Genomic DNA, 25180 nt, shown 5'->3' with positions numbered 1-25180 from the left:
CAGCAGAATACTTTAGAAAAGTAAATGAAATCATCCAGTGTGATCACTTTACTAACCTGTATTTTGTACGAGGTATACTTACTGTCTCTTCCAGGCAACCATCAGTGGAATTCCTAGCTGCGTAGGCCTCACCATTCATTATCTCTGACCATCCATTCAGCAAAGGAACAAATCTGACTGAATCCTTAATCCTTATTCACACTTCTTTGCTCAGGAAAACCCATCCCACAATTGTAAATGGGCCTATAAACCCCACTAGCTTTTCAAAACCAACAATCACAACCCACTATATATGCTATCAACAAGAATGATGTCAAAAAGATCAAGAATACAGAATTACTGACATCAAGGCATATAAATTACATTTAGAACACTTCAGAACTGAATATTCATCAGACAGTATGAGCTGACACAAATACTGATTTAATATTAAAAATATTTACAGATAAGTCTCAGAAATAATCAAAATATTCTGTTTAGTTTTTGAGAGAGAGAGGGAGGGAAAGAAATCATCCCAAGCAGTCTCCACACTGCCAGCACAGAGTCCGAGCAGGGCTAGAACTCACAAACCATGAGATCATGACCTGAGCCGAAATCAAAAGTTAGATGCTTAACCTACTGAGCGACCCAAAAATAAGGATATTCTTTTGTTGAAATAAAGACTTATCATTTACAGTAATTTTAACTTTTGTCTCTATTTCAAGAAACTGCAGGAGATTAAAAATGATTTCACTAAAGGGGAGGAACCAAGATGGCGGAGCACCATGGAAGTTTTTTTTGCGTCTCACATCCATGAAATACAGCCAGATCAACATGAAACCATCCTGTACACTTAGAAAACTGATTTCAGGATTAACACAACAATCTGCACAACCTGAACCACAGAACTCAGCAAGTATGCGGTGCAGAAGTGAACTGGGGGAGAGAGAAGCCACGGAGGGCAGGGAGCTGTTTTTGCTTGTGGAGAAAGGACAGAGACGGGCAGAGAGTACGGGAAAAGCACCCCTCCCCCCAAAAGCAGCTGGAGAGAAAGTGGAAAATTGGAAAAACAGCCACAGGGAATGAACTAAAATGGGAGAACAGAGAAAGGAGAGGGTTTAAATTCCACTAAAACTATATAAACAGAGAGAGCGCAGAGTCTGAAACTCCGCAGCTCCATGCGTGCCAATGCTCTGGTGGGAAGGGGAATCCCCAGAAGCAGAGTGAGGTCCAAGAGTCTTCGGGCCACACAGGGAGAGGCAGTTCCCCTGCTGGGAAGACATTTGGTAGAGGCTTTACAACCCCTGAACAGGCAAAGGTGCCAGCAGACCCCGGAGAACAACCACATTCGCTGGTGCTGAAACAAGGTCAGTAAGAGTGAAGCCAGGTGCCAGATGTGTGTTGAGATTTGTCACAATCCCTGAAACGCTACCACTACACGATCGCGTGAACATTTCCTGGGGCAGGCAGGCACCCAGCCGCAGTCTCTGGGCATCAGCAGCAGCACAGTCCCGAGAACGTTCCTGGGTGCGGCCAGCATCCGGCCATTGCTCAGTGAGACCCGCCCCCAGAAAGTTTGAGCAGGACAAAGCCACAGTCCCTCAGAAGTGAGGGGTCAGGAAACACAGGCCTACTCAGACGTAAAATTCAGGAGGGAGGTGCCACCTAGCAACCTGAGAGCTTGGTCACGGACAATTTAAAAGCAGGGAGTAGACAAACGCTGGAAACAAGGACGCGTGCCTGACTGCTGATCACGGAGAACAGCATTCAGATACTAGAGACTAGGTAGCTGGGTGACGCCATTTTCACCCCTCCCGCGCATGCACAAAAACACCTACAAGCGGCACGATACATCTCAGTAAGCTAAGCAGCGCCATCTAGTGGAGAACAGAGCCGTTTCACTAAGCTGTGCCCAACTAGACCAACGGCACTCTTCAGGAACAACAGAAGTCTCTCTGCCTGCTTAGTTTACAGACTATAAATTGCTTCATGGTTTGACTTCTAGGGGAAAACAGTGTAATTTCAATCTTATTTCATTTGTCCATCTATTAAATTTTCTTTTTTCTCTCTCTCTTTCATTTCTTCTTTTTCTTAAATATAGAAAGAGACAAAATTTATTTTTATTTTCAATTTTTATTAAAAATATTTTTTTTCTACTATACCGTTTACTTTTTGGCAATTTTCCCAAATTCTATTTTGCTTCCATCATTTCACTTTATTCTATTTCATTGTATTCATTTTTCAAATTTTCAACGTTTTCCTTTTTTTCCCTTTTTTTCCCTTTTTTCTCTAATCTATCAAGCTCCTTTCAACCACCAGACCAAAACACACCTAGGATCTAGCATAATTTACTTGATTTTTGTGTGTATGCATGTTGTTTTTAATTTTTTAATTTTAATATTTTTGTCATTACTTCCTTTTCTTCCTTCAAAATGACGAAATGAAGGAATTCACCCCAAAAGAAAGAGCAGGAAGAAACAACAGCCAGGGACTTAACCAACACAGCTACAAGCAAGATATCTGAACCAGAATTTAGAATCACAATAATAAGAATACTAGCAGGGGTCGAAAATAGATTAGAATCCCTCTCTGCGGAGATAAAAGAAATAAAAGCTAGTCAAGATGAAATAAAAACTGATATAACTTAGCTGCAACCTCAAATGGATGCCACGGCAGCAAGGATGGATGTGGCAGAGCACTGAATCAGCGATATGGAGGACAAACTTATGGAGAATACTGAAGCAGAAAAAAAGAGGGAGACTAAGGCAAAAGAGCATAATTTAAGAATTAGAGAAATCAGGGGTGCCAGGGTGGCTCAGTCAGTTGGGTGTCCGACTTTGGCTCAGGTCATGATCTCATGGTTCGTAAGTTTGAGACCCGCGTCAGGCTCTGTGCTGACGGCTAGGAGCCTGGAGTCTGCTTCGGATTCTGTGTGCTCCTCTCTCTCTGTTCCTCTCCCACTCGCTCTCTCTCTCTCTCTCTCTCTCTCAAAAATAAAGATTAAAAAAATTTTTTAAAGAAAAAAAGAATTAGAGAAATCAGTGACTCATTAAAAAGGAACATCAGAATCATAGGGGTCCCAGAAGATGAAGAGAGAGAAAAAGGGTTAGAAGGGTTATGTGAGCAAATCATAGCGGAAAACTTTCCTAACCCAGGGAAAGACACAGACATGAAAATCCAGGAAGCACAGAGGACTCCCATTAGATTCAACAAAAACCAACCATCAGCAAGGCATATCACAGTCAAATTCACAAAATACTCAGGTAAGGAAAGAATCATGAAAGCAACAAGGGAAAAACAGTCCTTAACCTACAAGGGAAGACAGATCAGGTTTGCAGCAGACCTATCCAAAGAAACTTGGCAGGCCAGAAAGGAGTAGCAGGTTATATTAAATGTGCTGAATCGGAAAAATACGCAACCAAGAATTTTTTATCTAGCAAGGCTGTCATTCAAAATAGAAGGAGAAATTAAAAGTCTCCCAGACAAACAAAAGTTAAAGCAATTGGTGACCACTAAACCAGCCCTGCAAGAAATTTTAAAGGAGATTCTCTGAGGGGAGAAAAGATGGGGGAAAAAAGAGACAGAAAGAGACCAAAAGAAACAAAGACCAGAAAGGAACAGAACACCACCAGAAACTCCAACTCTACAAGAAACATAATGGCAATAAACTCATATCTTTAGGTACTCACTCTAAACGTCAATGGACAAAATGCTCCAATCAAAACAATGGATAATAACACAATGGATAATAAAGTAAGATCCATCTATATGCTGCTTACGAGAGACCCATTTTAGACCAAAAGACACCTTCAGATTGAAAGTAAGGGGATCAAGAACCATCTATCATGCTAATGGTCGACAAAAGAAAGCTAGAGTAGCCGTACTTCTATCACTCTTAAAAATAAAAAGATGAAGAAGGGCATTACATCATAATTAAGAGGTCTATCCACCAAGAAGACCCAACAATTGTAAACATTTATGCTCCAAATGTGAAAGCACACAAATACATAAATCAATTAATCACAAACACAAAGAAACCCATTAATAATAATACCATAATAGTAGGGGACCTCAATACCCCATTTACAACAATGGACAGATCATCTGAACAGAAAATCAACAAGGAAACAATGGCTTTGAATGACACACGGACCAGATGGACTTAAAAGATATATACAGAACATTTCACCCTAAAGCAATGGAATACACATTCTTCTCAAGTGCACATGGAACATTCTCCAGAAAAGATCATATACTGGTACACAAATCAGCCCTCAACAAGTACAAAAGATCAAGATCACACCATGCATATTTTCAGACTACAACACTAAGAAACTCAAAATCAACTACAAGAAAAAATTTGGAAAGATAACAAATATTTGGAGACTAAAGACCATCTTACTAAAGAATGATTGGGCTAACCAAGAAGTTAAAGAGGAAATTAAAAAGCACATGGGGGTCGCCTGGGTGGCTCAGTCTGTTGAGCTTCTGACTTCAGCTCAGGTCATGATCTCGCAGTCTGTGAGTTCAAGCCCCGTGTCGGACTCTGTGCTGGGACAGCTCAGGGCGTGGAGCCTGCATCGGATTCTGTGTCTCCCTCTCTGTTTGCCCCTCCCCCACTCATGCTCCGCCTCTGTCAAAAATAAACATTAAAAAAAAAAAAAAGCACATGGAAGCCAATGAAAATAATAACACCACAGCCCAAAACCTCTGGGACACAGCAAAGGCGGTCATAAGAGATAAGTATATAGCAATCCAGGCCTTCCTAAAGAAGGAACAAAAGTCTCAGATACACAACCTAACCATACACCTTAAAGAGCTGGAAGAACAGCAAATGAAACCCAAAACCAGCAGAAGACAGGAAATAATAAAGATTAGAGCAGAAAGCAATGCTATTGAAACCAAAAAAACTGTAGAATAGATCAATGAAACCAGAAGCTGGTTCTTTCAAGAATTAACAAAACTGATAAACTCCAAGTGAGTTTGATCAAAAAGAAAAATGAAAGGACCCAAATAAATAAAATCAAGAATGAAAAAGGAGAGATCACAACCAACAGAGCAGAAATAAAATCAGTAAGAGAATATTGTGAGCAATTATACGCCAATAAAATGGGCAGTCTGGAAGATACGGACAAATTCCTAGAAACATATAAACTACCAAAACTAAGAAAGAAATAGAAAATTTGAAGAGACCCACAACCAGTAAAAAATTCAAATCAGTAATCAAAAATGACCCAAAAAACAAGAGTCAAAGCCAGATGGTGTTCCAGGAGAATTCTACCAAACATTTAAGGAAGAGTTAACACCTATTCACTTGAAGCTGTTCCAAAAAATAGAAATGGAAAGAAAACTTCCAAATTCTTTCTATGAAGGCAGCATGAGCTTGATTCCAAAACCAGACAAAGACCCCACTAAAAAGGAGAACTACAGAGCAATTTCCCTGATGAACATGGACGTAAAAATCCTCAACAAGATATTAGCCAATGGTATCCACCAATACATTAAAAAAAATTACTCACCACAAGCAACTGGGATTTATACCTGATATCCAGGGCTGGTTCAATATCCACAAAACAATCAATGTGATACATCACATCAATAAAAGAAAGGACAAGAACCACAAGATCTTCTCAATAGATGCAGAGAAAGCATTTGACAAAATACAGCATCCTTTCTTGAAAAAAAAAAAAAAAAACCCTTAAGAAAGTATGGAGAGAAGGATCATACCTCGAGATCATAAAAGCCATATGAAGGACCCAGTGCTAATATCATCCTCAATGGGGAAAAACTGAAAGCTTTCCCCCTAAGGTCAGGAACAAGACGGGGATGTCCACTCTTGCCACTGTTATTCAACATAGTATCCAAAGTATTAGCCTCAGACAACACAAAGGAATAAAAGACATCCAAATCAACCAGGAAGAGGTCAAACTTTCACTCTTCACAGATGACATGATACTCTATATGGAAAACCCAAAAGATTCCACCAAAAAAACTACTAGAACCAATTCATGAATTCAGCAATGTCGCAGGATATAAAATCAATGCACAGAAATCGATGGCATTCCTATACATCAAAAATGAAGCAACAGAGGGGCGCCTGGGTGGCTCAGTCGGTTAAGCATCCGACTTTGGCTCAGGTCATGATCTCACAGTTTGTGAGTTCAAGCCCTGCGTCGGGCTCTGTGCTGACAGCTCAGAGCCTGGAGCCTGCTTTGTGGATTCTGTCTCCTGCTCTCTCTGCCTCTCCCCCGCTCGTACTCTGTCTCTCTCTCAAAAATAAATAAAACATTAAAAAAAATTTTTTTAATTTAAAAAAAAAAAAAGAAGCAACAGAAAGGGAAATCAAGGATTCGATCCCATTTACAATTGTACCAAAACCATAAAATACATAGGAATAAATCTAACCAAAGAGGTGAAAAATCTACACACTGAAAACTATAGAAAGCTTATGAAAGAAATTGAAGACACAAAAAAAGGAAAAATATTCCATGCTCCTGGATAGGAAGAACAAATATTAAAATGTCAATACTACCCAAAACAATCTACATATTCAATGCAATATCTATCAAAATAACACCAGCATTCTTCACAGAGCTAGAACAAACAATCCTAAAATTTGTATGGAACCAGAAAAGACCCTGAATAGCCAAAGCAATCTTGAAAAAGAAAACCAAAGCAGGAGGCATCACAATTCTGGACTTCAAGCTGTATTACAAAGCTGTAATTATCAAGACAGTATGGTACTGGCACAAGAACAGATCCATGGAAAAGAATAGAGAACCCAGAAATGGACCCACAAACGTATGGCCAACTAATCTTTGACAAAGCAGGAAAGAATATCCAGTGGAATAAAGACAGTCTCTTCAGCAAGTGGTGCTGGGAAAACTGGTCAGTGACATGCAGAAAAATGAACCTGGACCACTTTCTTACACCATACACAAAAATAAACTCAAAATGGATGAAAGACCTAAATGTAAGATAAGACAGGAAGCCATCAAAATCCTCGAGGAGAAAGCAGGCAAAAACCTCTCTGACCTTGGCTGCAGCAACTTCTTCCTCAACACATCTCCGGAGGCAAGGGAAACAAAAGTAAAAATGAACTATGAGGACCTCATCAAAATAAAAACTTCTGCACAGCAAAGAAAACAATCAGCAAAACTAAAAGGCAACCAATGGAATAGGAGAAGATATATGCAAATGACATATCAGATAAAGAGTAACTTTCCAAAATCTATAAAGAACTTATCAAACTCAACACCCAAAAAACAAATAATCCAGTGAAGAAATGGGTGAAAGACATGAAGAGACACTTCTCCAAAGAAGACATCCAGATGGCCAACCGACACATGAAAAAAATGCTCCACATCATTCATCATCAGAGAAATACAAATCAAAACCACACTGAGATACCACCTCACACCTGTCAGAATGGCTAACATTAACAAGTCAGGCAACAGATGCTGGCGAGGAGGATGCGGAGAAAGAGGATCTCTTGCACTCCTGGTGGGAAATGCAAACTGGTGCGGCCACTCTGGAAAACAGCACGGAGGTTCCTCAAAAAATTAAAAACAGAACTACCTACCCTACGACACAGCAATTACATTATTAGGTATTTATCCAAGGGATACAGGTATGCTGTTTCAAAGGAACACATGCATCCCAATGTTTACTGTAGCACTATCAACAATAGCCAACGTATGGAAAGAGCCCAAATTCCCATCAATGGATAAATGGCTAAAGAAGAAGTGGTGTATATATATACAATGGTGTATTACTCAGCAGTCAAAAAGAATGAAATCTTGCCATTTGCAACTACCTGGACGGAGGGTATTATGCTAAGCGAAATTTGTCAGTCAGAGAAAGACAAATATCATGTGACTTCACTCATATAAGGACTTTAAGATACAAAACAGATGAACATAAGGGAAGGGAAACAAAAATATTATAAAAACAGTGAGGGGGACAAAACATAAGAGACTCTTAAATATGGAGAACAAACAGAGGGTTACTGGAGGGACTGTGGGAAGCGAGATGGGCTAAATGGGTAAGGGGCATTAAGGAATCTACTCGTGAAATCATTGTTGCACTATATGCTAATGTGGATATAAATTTTTAAAAATAATAAATTTAATTTTAAAAAATTACTTCACTAGAATATACTTAAGTTTAAATTTATAACAATTTCTCAACATTCAATTAAGAAATGAGAACATATTGGGGCGCCTCGATGGCTCACTTGATTCAGTGTCTGACTTCGGCTCAGGTCATGATCTTGCAGTCCATGAGTTCGAGCTCTTGCGTCAGGCTCTATGTTGACAGTTCAGAGCCTAGAGCCTGCTTCAGATTCTGTGTCTCCCTCTCTCTCTGCCCCTCCCCTTCTCATGCTCTGTGTCTCTGTCTCAAAAAGAAAATAAACATTTAAAAAAAACTTTTTTAATAAATAAACATTAAAAAAAAATTCCTTTCAGGGCACCTTGGTGGCTCAGTTGGTAAACATCAGACTTCAGCTCAGGTCATGATCTCATGGTTTGTGAGTTGGAGGCCCGCATCAGCCTGTGTGCTGACAGCTCAGAGCCTGGATCGAGCTTCAGATTCTGTATCTTCCTCTCTGCTCTTCCCCTGCTCGTGTGCTCTTGCTCTCTCTCTCTAATATAAATACACATTTAAAAATTTTTTTTTAATTTTTTTTTAAAGAAATGAGAACACATGTTAACATATTTGTAGAACCTTGTACTTTAAAATCTGGTATATATTCACCTCACTAAATGTTTTATAATAGACTTTAAATATTTTCTTTCATCAAATCTAAGATAGCATAAACTATATGATGAACCATTATTAAGAAACTAAAGGTGAGACTGGATGGCTCAGGTGGTTAAATGTGTGACTCTTGATTTCACAATCGTGATTTCACAGTTGTGAGATCAAGCCTCTCTCTCTCAAAACAAATAAATAAAACTTAAAAAAAAAAAACCTCTCTCCCTTTCCCTCTGCTCCTCTCCCACTTGTACTCACCCTCTCTCTCAAAAAATAAATTTTTCTCAAAAGTTTATTTCTTCACTTTCAGAGAAAGGGGGCAGGCAAAGAGGGAAGGGACAGAGAGAGAGGGAGAGGAAGATTCCCAAGTAGGCTCCATGCTGTCAGCGCAGAGCCCGACAAGGAGTGTGATCTCACAAACCGTGAGATCATGACCTGAGCCGAATCAAGAGTCTGACGCTTCACTGACTGAACTACCCAGGTGTCCTGATAAATAATTTTTCTTTAATTAAAAAATACTACCATTAAACTATATGACATATATCTATTTCAGACATTAAAATGTGTCTTAGAAGTGATGAAACATGGTAAATAAAAACATCTGAAAAAATTTCAAATCAAATATTATACATCTGAAGCATCTCTACTATACCTTCAAATACAGGTGGAAAAACTTCTGGAATACAGACTCTGTCAGTGAAGAAACCATGAAAGCAGATACATTCAAGATTCAAATACAATGCAGTAAGTTATTAGAGAAGTCTTTGCTCAGATACACTATAGATAGCTCAGTAAGATAGGTAAACCAAGGGAGAATATATTAGTTACTTAATATTCTCCAGGAAAGCAGCTAACAATGTTTATTCCAGAAGTAGGAAAGGACATTTTCTTTAGAATAAACTAAGAAGTGGAGATCCAACAAGGCGGAGCAGCAGGGGGACCCGAAGTCCCCTCGTCCCTCAAACACAGCAGTGTTGAGGCCTAAGGACTTTGAATTCCAAGAGTCCGGGCTCCAGAGTGACAGAGACCTCTCTGGGGGCCCACGGGGACAGACTGGCAGGCCACAGGTAGGCGAGTGCGAACTGCAAGATTAACCAAATCGCACAGGCACGGAGGGGCGGGATCCCCTTCTGCAGAGAGGCAAAGGAAGAGGAACGGAGGCTGGGGAATCACAGGACTGTATCTGGGGGAGAGAAAAACCACCGACCCGGCGACAAAGACCCAACCCGTGCCTGCGGGGCCTCCTCCGGACTGGGGCCGGCCGCCCTGCCCTGTTCGCCCTGCCCTGTTCGTGCACCTGGGGAGAAGGGGGGCCAGCCCGGGGCTCGGGAACCAGTTCGGAGGCCCAGTCCGCGGTGGGAGAGAGCGGTCCCCTGCCCTGGGAGGGGTCCCCTGCCACGGTCCCCTGCCGTGGGAAGAAGGGGCTTAGCCGTTCAAAGGCGAGCAGCTCTGCCTGCGACGGCCAGCCAGAAGCCACGTATCAGGCCACGTATCAGGCCAAAAGCCGGGCGCAGGGAGCGGGCTCCTTGAAGACATCAGGATGTGAATCCCAGCCGAGCACCAGGGAGGCACGGGAGTCGTCCGAGCGGGACAAACCGCCTGGACGGCGCCCGCGGCACTGCGACGATGGCCTGAACAGAGTGGTGTGGGACACCCAGTCCGTGGAGCAGTCGCCATTTTTCCCCCCATCACCAAGCTGGGGCCTCAGGGAAGGGACAGCGGGACCCGCCACACCAAACCACGCCCCTCCACACACCCCTCCACGTGTGCTAAGCTAACTGTGGTTCTCCTGGAGCTATATTGACGCTGATGAACCAGACAGCCCCTCCTCCAAACCAGCACTGCCACCGCTTCCAAGGCACCCAGTGGTTTTACATTTATTCATTTAATTATTGGACAATAATATATATATATATATATATATATATTTCCTTCCTTTTCTCCTTCTTATTTCTTCCCTTCTCTAGTCTGGTTATTCTGGTTGTTGGTTTGTTTGAGCAGACACCTTCGATCTATCGCTTTACGCCTGTTCTACACCTCCTTCTTTATTTCCCCTCTCCCCCCCCCCCCCCCTTCTCTCTCTCTGCATTAAGCCGTTTAGTTTCTCTGCCTGGTCAATTTTGTTTTCCCTTCTTTTTCCCTGCCCCTGTCATGTCTCTCTTTGTAAGGAATAAGTCCTCTTCTATCAAGAACAGCCTCACCCTGTGGTTCTGCTATAGCTGGTGTTTTGGGTTTTTTTCTGTTTTGTTTGTTTGTTTTCTTTCCCAGGACTACTTCCACGAACAACTCAAAGCACACCTGGTGGAGGGTCCAAACCATCACTACGAGTAGGGAGATAAAGCAGCCAAAGTCAAAACAACAGAGAGCAAGTAACACACTCTGAAAAACAGCTCCTGAAGGGCCAGGCCCTGGACAGTGTGACGACCCCTCTTTAATATAGTAGTGTTTGCAGGAGCAGGACATGTAACAAGCTTTTAAAACACATAAGGGACAGAAAACTAGCCAAAATGACAAAACAGAAGAATTCTCCTCAAAAGAAATTCCAGGAAGAAATGACAGCTAAAGAATGACCAAAACAGATATAAACAATATAACTGAACAAGAATTTAGAATACTAGTCATAAGATTAATCACTGGGCTTGAAAAAAGCATACAAGACAGCAGAGAATCCACTGCTGCAGAGATCAAGAAACTAAAAAATAGTCATGATGAATTAAAAAATGCTGTAAATGAGGTGCAAAGTGAACTAGAGGCAGTGACAGTGAGGACTGAAAAGGCAGAGGGGAAAATAAGTGATATGGAAGATAAAATTATGGAAAAATATGAAGCTGAGAAAAAGAGATAAAAAACTTCTGGACCACGAAGGGAGAATTAAGAGAACTAAGGGATTCAATGAAACGTAATAATGTCTGTATCATACGAGTTCCAGAAGATGAGAGAGAAAAAGGGGCAAAAGGTGTACTTAAAGAAATGACAGCTGAGAACTTCCCCAATCTGGAGAAGGAAACAGACATTGAAATCCAGGAGGCACAGAGAACTCCCTTCAGGCATAACAGGAATTGATCTTCTGCATGACACATCACAGTGAAACTGGCAAAACACAAACAGAGAATTCTGAAAGCAGCTAGGGACAAATGGGCCTTAACCTACAAGGACAGACACATAAAGGTAGTAGCATACCTATCTACTGAAACTTGGCAGGCCAGAAAGGAGTGGCAGGAAATTTTCAATGTACTAAGTAGGAAAAATATGCAGCCAAGAATCCTTTATCCAGCAAGCCTGTCATTCAGAATAGACAGAGAGATAAAGGTTTTCCCAAACAAAACTGAAGGAGTTCACCACCACTAAACCAGCCCTACAAGAGATCCTAAGGGGGACTCTGTGAGTGGAATGTTGCAAAGACCACAAAGGACCAGGGACCTCACTACAGGGATGAAAGCTACAGATAACACAACGACTCCAAATCCCTATCTTTCAATAGTAACACTGAATGTAAATGGACTAAATGCTCCAAACAAAAGACATAAGGTATCAGAATGGATAAAAAAAACAAGACCCATCTATTTGCTGTCTACAAGAGACCCATTTTAGACCTGAAGACACCTTCAGATTGCAAGTGAGGGGATGGAGATCTATCATGCTACTGGAAGTCAAAAGAAAACTGGAGTAGCCATACTTATATCAGACAAACTAGATTTTAAACTAAATGCCATAACAAGAGATGAAGAAGGGCATTAGATAATAATTATGGGGTCTATCTATCAAGAAGAGCTAACAATTTTAAATGTCTATGCAATGAATTTGGAAGCACCCAAATATATAAAACAACTACTCACAAATGTAAGCAATCTTATTGGTAAGAATGTGGTAATTGCAGGGGACTTTAATACTCCACTTACAACAATGGACAGACCATCTAGACAGAAAATTCAAAAAAGAAACAATGGCCCTGAAGGATACACTGGACCAAATAGACTTGACAGATATATTCAGAACTTTTCATCTTAAAGCAGAGTACACATTCTTCTCGAGTGCATGTGGACCATTCTCCAAGATAGATCACATACTGGGTCACAAAACAGCCCTCAATAAATATACAAGAATTGAGATCATACCATGCACACTCTCAGATCACAATGCTATGAAACTTGAAATCAACCACAGGAAAAAGTTTGGAAAACCTCCAAATGCATGGAGGTTAAAGAACATCCTACTAAAGAATGAATGGGTCAACCAGGCAATTGAAAAAATTAAAAAATATATGGAAACAAATGAATATGAAAACATGACAGTCCAAACCCTTTGGGATGCAGCAAAGGCAGTCCTAAGGGGAAAATACATTGCAATCCAGGCCTATCTTAAGAAACAAGAAATATCCCAAATACAAAATCTAACAGTACACCTAACAAGAAGCAGAACAACAAAGGAACCCCAAGACCGGAGGAAGAAGAGAAATATTAAAGATCAGAGCAGAAATAAACAATATAGAATCCAAAAAAACCAGAACAGATCGATGAAACTTAGAGCTGGTTTTTTGAAAAAAAAAAAAAAAAAAAAAAAAAATGATAAGCCCCTAGCCAGACTTCTCAAAAAGAAAAGAGAGAGGACCAGGGTACCTGGGTGGTTCAGTCGGTTAAGCGTCTGAGCCATGACTCTGGCTCAGGTCATGATCTCGCGGTTCATGGGTTTAAGCCCCACATTGGGCTCTGTGCTGACAGCTCGGAGTCTGGAGCCTGTTTGGCATTCTGTGTCTCCTTCTCTCCCTGCCCCTCCCCTGCCTGCACTCCATCTCTCTCTCAAAAATAAACATTAAATGGGGCGCCTGGGTGGCGCAGTCGGTTAAGCGTCCGACTTCAGCCAGGTCACGATCTCGCGGTCCGTGAGTTCGAGCCCCGCGTCGGGCTCTGGGCTGATGGCTCAGAGCCTGGAGCCTGTTTCCGATTCTGTGTCTCCCTCTCTCTCTGCCCCTCCCCCATTCATGCTCTGTCTCTCTCTGTCCCAAAAATAAATAAACGTTGAAAAAAAAATTTTTTTAAATAAATAAAAAAAAAATAAACATTAAAAAAGAGAGAGAGAGAGAGAGGACCCAAATAGATAAAATCACAAATGAAAATGGACTTATTACAACCAATCCCTCAGAGATACAAACAATTATCAGAGACTACTATGAAAAACTGCATGCCAAACAGGGCAACTTGGAAGAAATGGACAAATTCTTAAGACACCCACACACTACCGAAACTCAAACGGAAAGAAATAGAAAATTTGAACAGACCCATAACTAGTAAAGAAATTTAATCAGTAGGGGCGCCTGGGTGGCGCAGTCGGTTAAGCGGCCGACTTCAGCCAGGTCACGATCTCGCGGTCCGTGAGTTCGAGCCCCGCGTCGGGCTCTGGGCTGATGGCTCAGAGCCTGGAGCCTGTTTCCGATTCTGTGTCTCCCTCTCTCTCTGCCCCTCCCCCGTTCATGCTCTGTCTCTCTCTGTCCCAAAAATAAATAAACGTTGAAAAAAAATTTTTTTTTAATAAAAAAAAAAAAAAAGAAATTTAATCAGTAATCAAAAATCTCCCAACAAATCAGACTCCTGGGCCAGATGGCTTTCCAGGGGAATTCTACCAGATGTTTAAAGCAGAATTAATACCTATCCTTCTCAAGCCGTTCCAAAAAACAGAAACAGAAGGAAAACTTCCAGAATCATTCTATGAAGCCAGCATTACCTTGATTCCCAAACCAGACAGAGACCCCACAAAAAAAGGGGAATTACAGGCCAACATCCCAATATATATAATTCAACAGCATATAAAATGAATTATTCACCATGATCAAGTGGGATTCATTCCTGGGCTGCAGGGCTGGTTCAATATTCGCAAATCAATCAATGTGATACATCACATTAATAAAAGAAAGGATAAGAACCACATGACCCTCTCAATAGATGCAGAAAAAGCATTTGAAAAATACAGCATCCTTTCTTAATAAAAACCCTCAAGAAAGCTGGAATAGAAGGAACACACCTAAAAATCATAAAAGCCATATACAGAAAGCCCAGAGCTGACGTCATCTTCAATGGGAAAAAACTGAGAGCTTTCCCCCTGAGATCAGGAATACAACAGGGATGTCCACTCTCACCGCTACTGTTTAACATAGTGTCAGAAGTCCTAGCACCAGCAATCAGACAACAAAAGGAAATCAAAGGCATCAAAATTGGCAAAGATGAAGTCAAGCTTTCATTTTTCACAGAAGACATGATACTCTACGTGGAAAACCCAAACAACTCCATCAGAAGGCTGCTAAAACTGATACATGAATTCAGCAAAGTTGCAGCATACAAAGTCAATGTACAGAAATCAGTTGCATTCTTATACACTAATAATGAAGCAACAGAAAGAAAAATCAACAAAGTGATCCCATTTACAATTGCACCAAGAACCATAAAATACCAAGGAATAAACCTAACCAAAGATGTAAAAGATCTATATGCTGAAAACTACAGAAAATGTATGAAGGAAATTGAAGACGACACAAAAAAATGGAAAAACATTTTATATTCGTGGATTGGAAGAATAAATATCATTAAAATGTCAATACTACCCAAAGCAATCTACACATTCAATGCAATCCCAATCAAAATTGCACCAGCATTCTACTCAGAGCTAGAACAAACAATCCTAAAATTTGCATGGAACCACAAAAGACCCCAAATTAATTATTGGGGTACTATTGAAAAAGAAAAAGTACTATTGGAAAAGAAAACCAAAGAGGGAGGCATCACAATCCCAGAGTTTAGCCTCTACTACGAAGCTACAATCATCAAGACAGTATGGTACTGCCACAAAACAGACACATAGGCCAATGGAATAGAATAGAGAACCCAGAATTGGATACACAAATGTATGGCCAACTAATCTTTGACAAAGCAGGAAAGGGTAGCCAACGGAAAAAAGACAGTCTCTTTAACAAATGGTACTGGGAGAACTGGCCATCAACCTGCAGAAGAATGAATTTAGACCACTTTCTTACACCATTCACAAAAATAAACTCAAAATGGATGAAAGACCTAAATGTGAGACAGGAAACCATCAAAACCCTAGAGGAGAAAACAGGCAACAACCTCTTTGACCTCAGTTGCAGCAATTTCTTGCTCAACACATCTCCAAAGGTAAGGGAATTAAAAGCAAAAATCAACTATTGGGACCTCATCAAGATAAAAAGCTTCTACACTGCAAAGGAAACAATCACCAAAACTAAAAGGCAACCAACGGAATGGGAGAAGATATTTGCAAATGACATATCAGATAAAGGGTTAGTATCCAAAATCTATAAAGAACTTACCAAACTCTACACCCAAAAAACAAATAATCCAGTGAAGAAATGGGCAGAAGACATGAATAGACACTTTTCTAAAGAAGACATGCAGACGGCCAACAGACACATGAAAAGATGCTCAACGTCACTCATCATGAGGGAAATACAAATCAAAACCACACTGAGATACAACCTCACACCAGTCAGGCTGGCTAAAATGAACTAATCAGGAAACAACAGAAGCTGGCAAGGATGTGGAGAAACAGGAACCCTCTTGCACTGTTGGTGGGAATGCAAACTGGTGCGGCCACTCTAGAAAACAGTGTGGTGGTTCCTCAAAAAATTAAAACTAGATCTACCCTATGACCTAGCAATAGCACTGCTAGGAATTTACCCAAGAGATACAGGATGCATAGGGGCACTTGTACCCCAATGTTTATAGCAGCACTTTCAACAATAGCCAAATTAGGAAGGAGCCTTAAAGCTCATCAACTGAACAACAGATAAAGAAGACGTGGTTTATATATACAATTGAATACTACTTGGCAACGAGAAAAATGAAATCATGCCATTTGCAGCAACGTGGATGGAACTAGAAGGTATTATCCTAACTGAAATAAGTCCAGTCAGAGAAAGACAGAGACCATGTTTTCACTCCTATGTGGATCTTGAGAAACTTAAGAGAAGACCATGGGAGAAGGGGGGAAAAAAATAAAAGAATCATTAAGGGAATCATTAATCAATAAAAGAATCATTAAGAATCATTTGCCTGCAACACCAAATTTGTGCTCACAAAAAAATCTGTGTAAACGTATAATGAGATTTAGCTATTAATATCAATTTTCTTGAGGCGCCTTGGTGGCTCAGTTGGTTAAGCATATGACTTTGGCCCAGGTCAGGATCTTAAAGGTTCAAGAGTTGAAGCCCTGCATTGCCTCTCTGCTGTCAGCACACAGTCTACTTCAGAATCTCTGTCCTCTCTCTCTGTCCCTCCCCCACTCCTCTCATGCTCACACTCTCTCAAAAATAAACATTTAAAAAACACACATATCAGTGTTCTTAAATTTTTTGTTATTCTTTCAACACAATCATTTACATCTTAAAACATGTAGTGTTAAATACTTACAATGTCATTAGACCCTATCAACTGTCTTCTCTTCATCCTAATGGTATTTATTTATGAAATCACATCGTTAGGTTCCCACAAAATGAAAGCAAACAACGTTTATACAGTGCAATACAGAACCAGTTATCAAAGAACCTGAAATCAAGAAACTACCTCTGGACTCTACATCTAGCTAAGTAATCTTGAGAAAGTCATTTCCTATCTAAATTTCCATAGCTCATCTATAAAGTGAAGCCTAGATGATCCATAATGTGCTTTCCATTACAATTATTATTTCAACATATGTGAAGACCTACACAGGCTTTCTCTCCTGTGATCCGAAACTTTGCTGAGTTCTAACTTAAACTGAATACAACATTTGCTTTTATACAAATCAGCTACGACTTTGTAAAGAAGAATAAATCACTCCCAAACCCAGTCCTACAACTGTAGGACTGTCTTACCATATTATCTCAAAGATTTATTTATAAAAACATCTTGGGGCGCCTGGGTGGCTCAGTCGGTTAAACGTCCGACTTTGGCTCAGGTTATGATCTCGCTGTTCATGAGTTAGAGCTCCGCAATGGGCTCTGTGCTGACAGCTTGGACCCTGGAGCCTGCTTCGGATTCTGTGTCTCCCTCTCTCTCTGCCCCTCCCCCACTCATGCTCTGTCTCTCTCTAATATAAAACATAGAAAAAATTTATTTATATAAAACATTCATTCCTTTTAAAAAAGTCAAATACACTTGAAATAAACTTTTGAACACTGAACTTTATTCCATTTATTCTAGTCTACAAGCCTCACATATCCACTTTGAAGTTTTGTGTCAAACAGCTCCCCAAGTAATCGGTCAAGTGGATGTTTCCACTAAGGATAATCTTTCCTTTTCATAGTTTCCATTTGTATGGCTTTCAGTCAGCATGGTTTAAATACTACCAGTCCCCCAACATCACGGATGAAGCTTCAGTTAGCACGGTCCCCTAACCATGAGTAATCACATTAAGTACAAATTCTGTTGCAAGCTCCCCAGTCCACAAATCACTATGTAAATAATAGGTGAGCATCCTAACCAGTGGCCAATCGCTTCACATCTTTCAAAGTCAGTTGGTGATGGGTCCCTGCACATTTGTGAGTCACATACAGACAGCAAAGCTCATAGTAGTGTGCCAGTAGTAAACCCATGTGGCATTCTATAAAAATAGCCAGAAAAAGAAATTAGCCAACAAAGATCAAAGTGCAGCAAAGAAAAAACTGGTAACACTGATGTGAAATGTGAATCAAATGTAAATGCAGTTATAGAAAAAAACACGCAACTGGAAGTGTTGGGAAGACTCTAGATGAGCAAACACCCAAACTCTGTGAATGGGGGCTTATGGATGTAAATGAGGAAGGCAGTTACAAGAAAAGGATGGCAATGTTCCACAGGAAGTGAAAAACTTCACAATAAAGGAAATCTGAGATTATTTCCAACATCGAAAGCACAAAGGATAAAATACTGGAAGTGATTCAAACTGAGGAGTATGACAATTATCAAAGCACAGAAAAGATGCTTCCTCCACATCGTAAGTGTACGATGAGAAGAAAAAGTCAAGCATTGTTCAAACTACTCTTGACAAATTTTTTACAAATAAAACATTCCAATTCTTAACGTCTCGTTTTTAAATTACAGTACTGAACAAATGTTAGTTTTACTATTTTTTTTCATTTTCCTAAACACTTATAACCACAAAGAGTTTTTAATATCTAAGCAAACATTTTCAAAGGTCACGGACTAACAGTTTTTCTTAGTAAGATTGCTTTGAACAGTCTCAGTCTGCATGGTCATTTTTACCATCCTGCAGTATTGTGCAAAGGGATGAATGCACGTACAGCAAAGGCTGTACGATTTAATCATATTGTCAAAAACAAACATGTATCAAGAGGATCCAGGTTGCTAACAGACACAGAAAAATCTATCAAGCCAGTTATTAAAGTCTCAAGAGGGAAATGTACTAGACTACTGCAACTTGGCTCTTATATTGTCCAGGTCCCAGGTTCTATGTTATGATTTACACACCATGCACACCTCTTCTGATGCTACTCCCAAGTTCTGCCTGCATATCATCATCTTGAAGATAGGGAAAACAAAATCATGTGGTCCAACCTTTCACAGAAGGGATGGGGAAAGCAAGGTTTAAGAGATTCAGTGGCATGCCTAGCATGCCACACTAATCTGTCAGAGGCAGCAGTGGAATTAAAGCACTGCTAATCCAGTTCTTGTTCCAGTATACACAATGCTGCCCACTTCTGAAGAAGGTAGTTAAGTTTTACTTATCGTTTCGTTTTTCAACCTTATGGCTTACACAGACCTACTATCAAAGACAAAAATATTCCGTTCTTTTCTGAGTCTCTCGTTATTTAAAGATATTTTACAATCATCTGCATTCAGAGATTAGAACCCCACTAGTGTAACTCAAGTGATGAAAAAAAATTTTTTTTCCTTTTTTATTTTTTATCTTTTTAATATAATTTATTGTCAAGTTAGCTAACATACAGTGTGCTCTTGGTTTCGGGGACAGATTCCCAAGATTCATCACTTACACAACACCCAGTGCTCATCCCAACAAGTACCCTCCTCAATGCCCATCACCCATTTCCCCCTCTCCCATGCCCCCATCAACCCTCAGTTTGTTCTCTGTATTTAAGAGTCTCTTATGGGTTTGTCTCCCTCTCTGTTTGAAACTATTTTTCCCCTTCCCTTCTCCCATTGGTCTTAAGTTTCTCAAGTTCCACATATGAGCGAAAACATAATATCTTTCTGTGACTTATTTCACTTAACATAATACCCTCCAGTTCCATCCACGTTGTTGCAAATGGCAGGATTTCATTCTTTCTCGTTACCAAGTGGTATTCCATTGTATATATAAACCACAACTTCTTTAAGTGATAAGAAATTTTAAATTTTCATTTAACAATGTATCCTGGATGGGATCCTGAGACAGAAAATGAACATCAGGTACTCCCATGTACAATCTTCTCTGTACTATCTTCACAACTTTACTGCAAAATTAAAATTATCCTAAAATTTTAAATTTATTTTTTAAGAAAGTGTGGCACGTGCTTTTTCATCTAACAGTAACTCTTTTATTAGTAGTGGGATCTAATTAAATTTTTGAATCAAAGGTACTAAATGTACTAATAAATTTCTATTCCTTAAAGTAGTGGTTCTTAAGCCATGTCCAATGAAATCCTCTTGACCTCCAAAGGTGACTGCCTCTTGGAAACGGGGGAGCTAGCCGGTGGGTCTCCACCACAGCCCAACTTCCATCCACAAGAAACATCTAAGTGTGAAACAAAGATTCTGCTAGAAAGAGAAGTGTGAAAGCCACTCTCAAGTCTAAAAGGGAGTAAGATTCATGATTGAGGAATATTTCAAACTGCACAGTTCCTCATAACAGAAAGAACACAAGACTGAGAACAAAATAAAAACAAAAACGCAAATTTTAACCTTGAATCCATCACTAACCAACTGTATAAAATCTTGTAATATTTTAGCCCTCATTTTTCTCGTCTGCAAAATAAGAAGACCAAGGGCACCTGGGTGGATCAGTCAGTTGAGCATCCAACTCTTGATTTTGGCTCAGGTTATGATCCCAGGGTCCCAGGATTGAGCCCCCATCGGGCTCTGCACAGAGCATGGAGCCTGCTTAAGATTCTCTCTCTCTTCCAGGGCACCTGGGTGGTTCAGTCGGTTAAGCATCCAACTTCAGCTCAGGCCATGATCTCATGTCAGCTGTGCTGACAGCTCAGAGCCTGGAGCCTCCTTAGGATTCTGTATCTCCCTCTCTCTCTGTCCCTCTCCCATTCATGCTGTCTCTATCTCTCATAAATAAATAAACTTCTCAAAAAAATATTTTTTAATAAAACTTAAAAAGAAAGAATCTCTCTCTTCCCCTCTGTGCCCTCCCCTCTTAAATAAAAGAGTATCAAATGGTATGGCAAAGTATGTTTCAGCTTAAAAATCTCAGGCTAGCTGGAATTTTTTTCTCCCCAATTTTTCTTCTAGTAAGAGGAAGGATAAAAGTATATGACTTAGATAATGTACATTAAAATATAATGCCTTAATAAGGATCAAAAATATTTGTCAGCTATGTCTTCTTTTTAGCCTAGCAAATAACTATTTTTATCAAGATTATTTTGTCTTAAATAAAAAACATGTATATTATTCTTTAATGATTTTTTTTCAAAGTTTATTTTTTTCTTATAATCTCTATGCCCAAAATTGGGCTCAAACCCACAACCCCTAGATCAAGAATCCCATGCTCCTCAGAATGAGCCAGCCAAGCACCCCAAAACATGTACATTATTACATGACCTAGCTCATCTCATTTTAAATTTTAAGCTATATTTATTTCACAAATATACAGGTACTATTTCCCCACAAAGAATACAAAAGTATAGCTAACAGAAAGTATAATTTAAAAAGTCCAAAGCTGCTTCTGCACTCGTCTTCCTCTCAGTTCAACAATACTGTGAATTATGTAAGGCATACAAAATGAATAAACAGAATACTGAAATTGACCAAGACAAGTTTTTAGCAATAGTTTCAAAATAAATTTCATTGAAAAAACCTCAAATGCCTAAAATACACCCTTATTAGTTATGCTAAGGTATCATATTTCATAAATCTGAAAACAGGATGAAAATATAACAATTGTGATGATGAAATATAAACTAGAAAATACAGGCTTCCAATGTATAAGGAAATGTGCCAACAATCAGCAACATCTTTATAACTTATATTCGACTTCTGTAAAAGATAACTGAAAGTGGATAACGAAAAGTATCTGCCACCAGTAACAACTAATATTTGTTCTTTTCAAAATATTTCCACACTCTCATATGTATAATGTTGGGGGGGGGGGGGGACATGTTTAAAAAAACAATGCAATCCACAAAATGAAAACTATCAAATTAAAATGTACCATTTTATTACTAAATTTTCGAGAACCCATAGTACCAAGCACAACAAGAGGGATATGGCCCCATTCGCAAGCTAGCTGGATTTCCGACAGCAAGTACAATAAAGTTGTAAAACTAAAATCTCATTTTTAAAATAATCCTTGTTTTGGGGCGCCTGGGTGGCGCAGTCGGTTAAGCGTCCGACTTCAGCCAGGTCACGATCTCGCGGTCCGGGAGTTCGAGCCCCGCGTCGGGCTCTGGGCTGATGGCTCGGAGCCTGGAGCCTGTTTCCGATTCTGTGTCTCCCTCTCTCTCTGCCCCTCCCCCGTTCATGCTCTGTCTCTCTCTGTCCCAAAAATAAATAAACGTTGAAAAAAAAAATTTTAAAAAAAAATAAATAAAATAAAATAATCCTTGTTTTTACTAGTTCGCTAATACCTCAAGTATGCCGAAATACTCCCCAACGCTAGAACTGGTAAAGATCCTATCACCTATGACACCTGTACACATTAAAGATTAGACTTACAAGACATAACTTTCCATTAAAATGTATATTGAATGTATCCCAAGGTATAACCTTACAAATTCCAACAACATATACTGCAACCTTCCACTTTTTAGCACATATGCATTTAAAATTTTGTTTTATTATGCAATGATGGCATGAAATATTAAATCACACTGTTCTATAGCCTGGTTTCGATTGTAATTAGGAGAAATGAAAGATCAGACGTTAAGCAGTTAAAACTTAACATTTTCATTTTAACATATTGTAAAATGGTCAAGTTTCGAAAATCTCAGTATTAATATTTAACTTCAAAGTCTGTGCTCGTTGGAAACCAAACACTGTACTCAGTACGAGAGAGGAGTTGAACAGTCTAAAAAACAAACCACTTCTTAAACTGGCGTTTTCTTGCTCTATGGTTTTATTTTTCTTGCACTACACTGTTGCCCTTAAATGAATAAAAATAACAACACGTATTCAGCCAGGTAAGAATGATCATCATTTCTCCCTTATTACAAACAGCAACAGTCCTCTTCTTAGTCCTCTCCTCCTCCACCCACATAAAGGCAAGTCCAACAAAACGGGACCCCCCTCGATCCAGGACGCCCCTTACCCGAAACGCTTCCGTGCCCGAGGCTGACACTGCCCACCTTGGGCCTCCTCTCCTCCCTCCCACACTGCCCTCCGCTCAGCGATCTGACCCGCACCCGCTAGCCCCTGCGTGTGCGCCCGCGCCGGAGCCACCCCGCCCCCAGCTCGCGGGCGCGCGGCCGACGCGCAAGCACGACCCGCCACCCCCGACGGCCGCCCCGGGCCCTCGGCGCCGGCGCCCGACCCGCCCGGACCCTCCCAGCTCCCGGGCTTCGCTCCACGGGTAGCACGGTGTCCGAGAAGGCGCACTCTGGATTCTCCCACACGATCAGTGCCCGGCCGCCAGCAGCAGGCGGAGGGGCAGAGCCGGGTTGGAGTGGGAAAGCAGGCAGCCCAGCCCGGGAACCGACCTGTGGAGACCGCCATCTTCTCCTGCAGCCCGACGCAGCCGCCTGCACGCACAGCGACGTAACGCGCCACTTCCGGGAGCGCGCCGCCCCGCCCCCCGCCCCGCGGTTTCCCGGCCTACGTCACCATAGGCTCCGCCCCCGTCGGCAAACGCTCTAGCCACCTAGCCCAAGGGCGTACAGGGCCTTGCTGTGGTCTGGATGTCTTCGTAAGGTTATACGTGGATTCAAAGCAAAACTTAAAGTTCATTAGGAGACCGAGTTGTGGCGGTCACCATAATGTAGAGCAAAAAGACAACGGGAAATATTTTTTTTTAAGGCATGTTCTGCGAAGGGAGGGGGAAAAAAATTTTTTTTTTTAAATAATTTATTAAAAGGCGTGTGCAGCGAGGCTTCAGTCCCAAATACGACAGTCATGTGTCCTAATAGTTCGTAGGTGATGTGCTGTAAGGAAGACCGCGCAGGTTTGCAAAAAATATGTTAGCCAATATATATAGAGAGAGAGCGAGAGAACATAAACAATGTTTTATATTGACTAAATATTGAAACAATATTTATTTTGATATTGAATTAAGTGAAGTATACTATATTAAAAGTCATAACTAGGGGCGCCTGGGTGGCTCAGTTGGTTAAGCCTCCAACTTCGGCTCAGGTCATGGTCTCACGTTTTGTGAGTTCAAGCCCCGCTCCCCCTACCCCTGTCTCTCAAAAATAAGTGTAAAAAAAAAAAAATTAAGTCATAACTAAATAGGGCATTGGCAATTCTCTGTTTAAAAATGATTCAGAGGGGTTGGACAAAAAAATCGAAAGAACCCCTTGGAATTAAATGAATTTATATCATTCATACTTTTGAGATAATGCATGGTAGTGAAACATTAAAATATTTGTCTAAGTCTGAAAAGTTATTTCAAAAGTATATAAAATAACATTTGTAAGTAGTTAGAAAGCACCATGTGTTTCAAAAAACAAAGATTTTGCATCCTTAGTTTTCAGTATAGCGGCACAGTAGAACTATGTTGCCATCTAGTATTGTGTAACTATCATGGCTCTAAATACCTGCCTCACAAATATAGGTAGTAATATTTCATACTATCATCCCCATTTTATAGGAAATGAAAATAAACCCCAAAGAACTTAAATGACTTTCCTAAGAATGTGAATCTACCAGTAGTTACAAGAAAGCTGGAATTCTGATGAAGTCTGATTGCCAAGTCAATGTTCTTTTCATTCCTGGTTGCTCTTAAAATGCTGGGCCTAAGAGTAAACGCTGATTCTGCTATAGTAGTGGGTGTCTGAAGTTTTTACTTTTAGTGGTCCTTAGTTCTTTCCATCCCACATACTTGCTTACCCCATCTATTACATGTTCTGAAACTTTGGGAAGAGAAAGACCCCATTCTTAGTTTTTGAACTTGGAGTGCCAGCTACTCTTTCTTCCTCGTCAGTCCCAGTTCTGTCCTCTAATATGAAGTGATGCTAGGCAGCATTAAGTTAGTGTTAGTTTCACTCTCTGTGGTAGGCAAACCTCCAGGATGGCTCCCAATGATCCCCTCCTGGTGTTCATGCCCTTGTTTTTTATAATCCCCTTGC

The 25180-nt window shown here is 40.4% G+C and overlaps 1 protein-coding gene across 2 annotated transcripts in view; it reads right to left on the bottom strand.

Annotated features, from left to right (window-relative positions):
- UBE2V2 (ubiquitin conjugating enzyme E2 V2) overlaps positions 1-23642 on the bottom strand; it is a 63171-nt gene extending 39529 nt beyond the window's left edge. For both annotated transcript variants that reach the window (XM_047073914.1, XM_047073916.1), the window contains exon 1: positions 23597-23642. In XM_047073914.1, coding sequence (XP_046929870.1) covers positions 23597-23612 — 16 coding nt within the window. In that variant the 5' untranslated portion in view covers positions 23613-23642. The remainder of the gene's footprint in view (positions 1-23596) is intronic.
- Positions 23643-25180: the final 1538 nt, after the last annotated feature.

The sequence above is a fragment of the Lynx rufus genome, unplaced genomic scaffold (assembly GCF_022079265.1).
Source record: "Lynx rufus isolate CCGP_SWC_20201006 ecotype Redwood Valley unplaced genomic scaffold, mLynRuf1.p SCAF_12, whole genome shotgun sequence".
In the NCBI taxonomy this organism is placed as follows: domain Eukaryota; kingdom Metazoa; phylum Chordata; class Mammalia; order Carnivora; family Felidae; genus Lynx; species Lynx rufus.
Note: the sequence above shows the minus strand (reverse complement) of the source record. Positions and strands in the feature narration are given on the sequence as shown.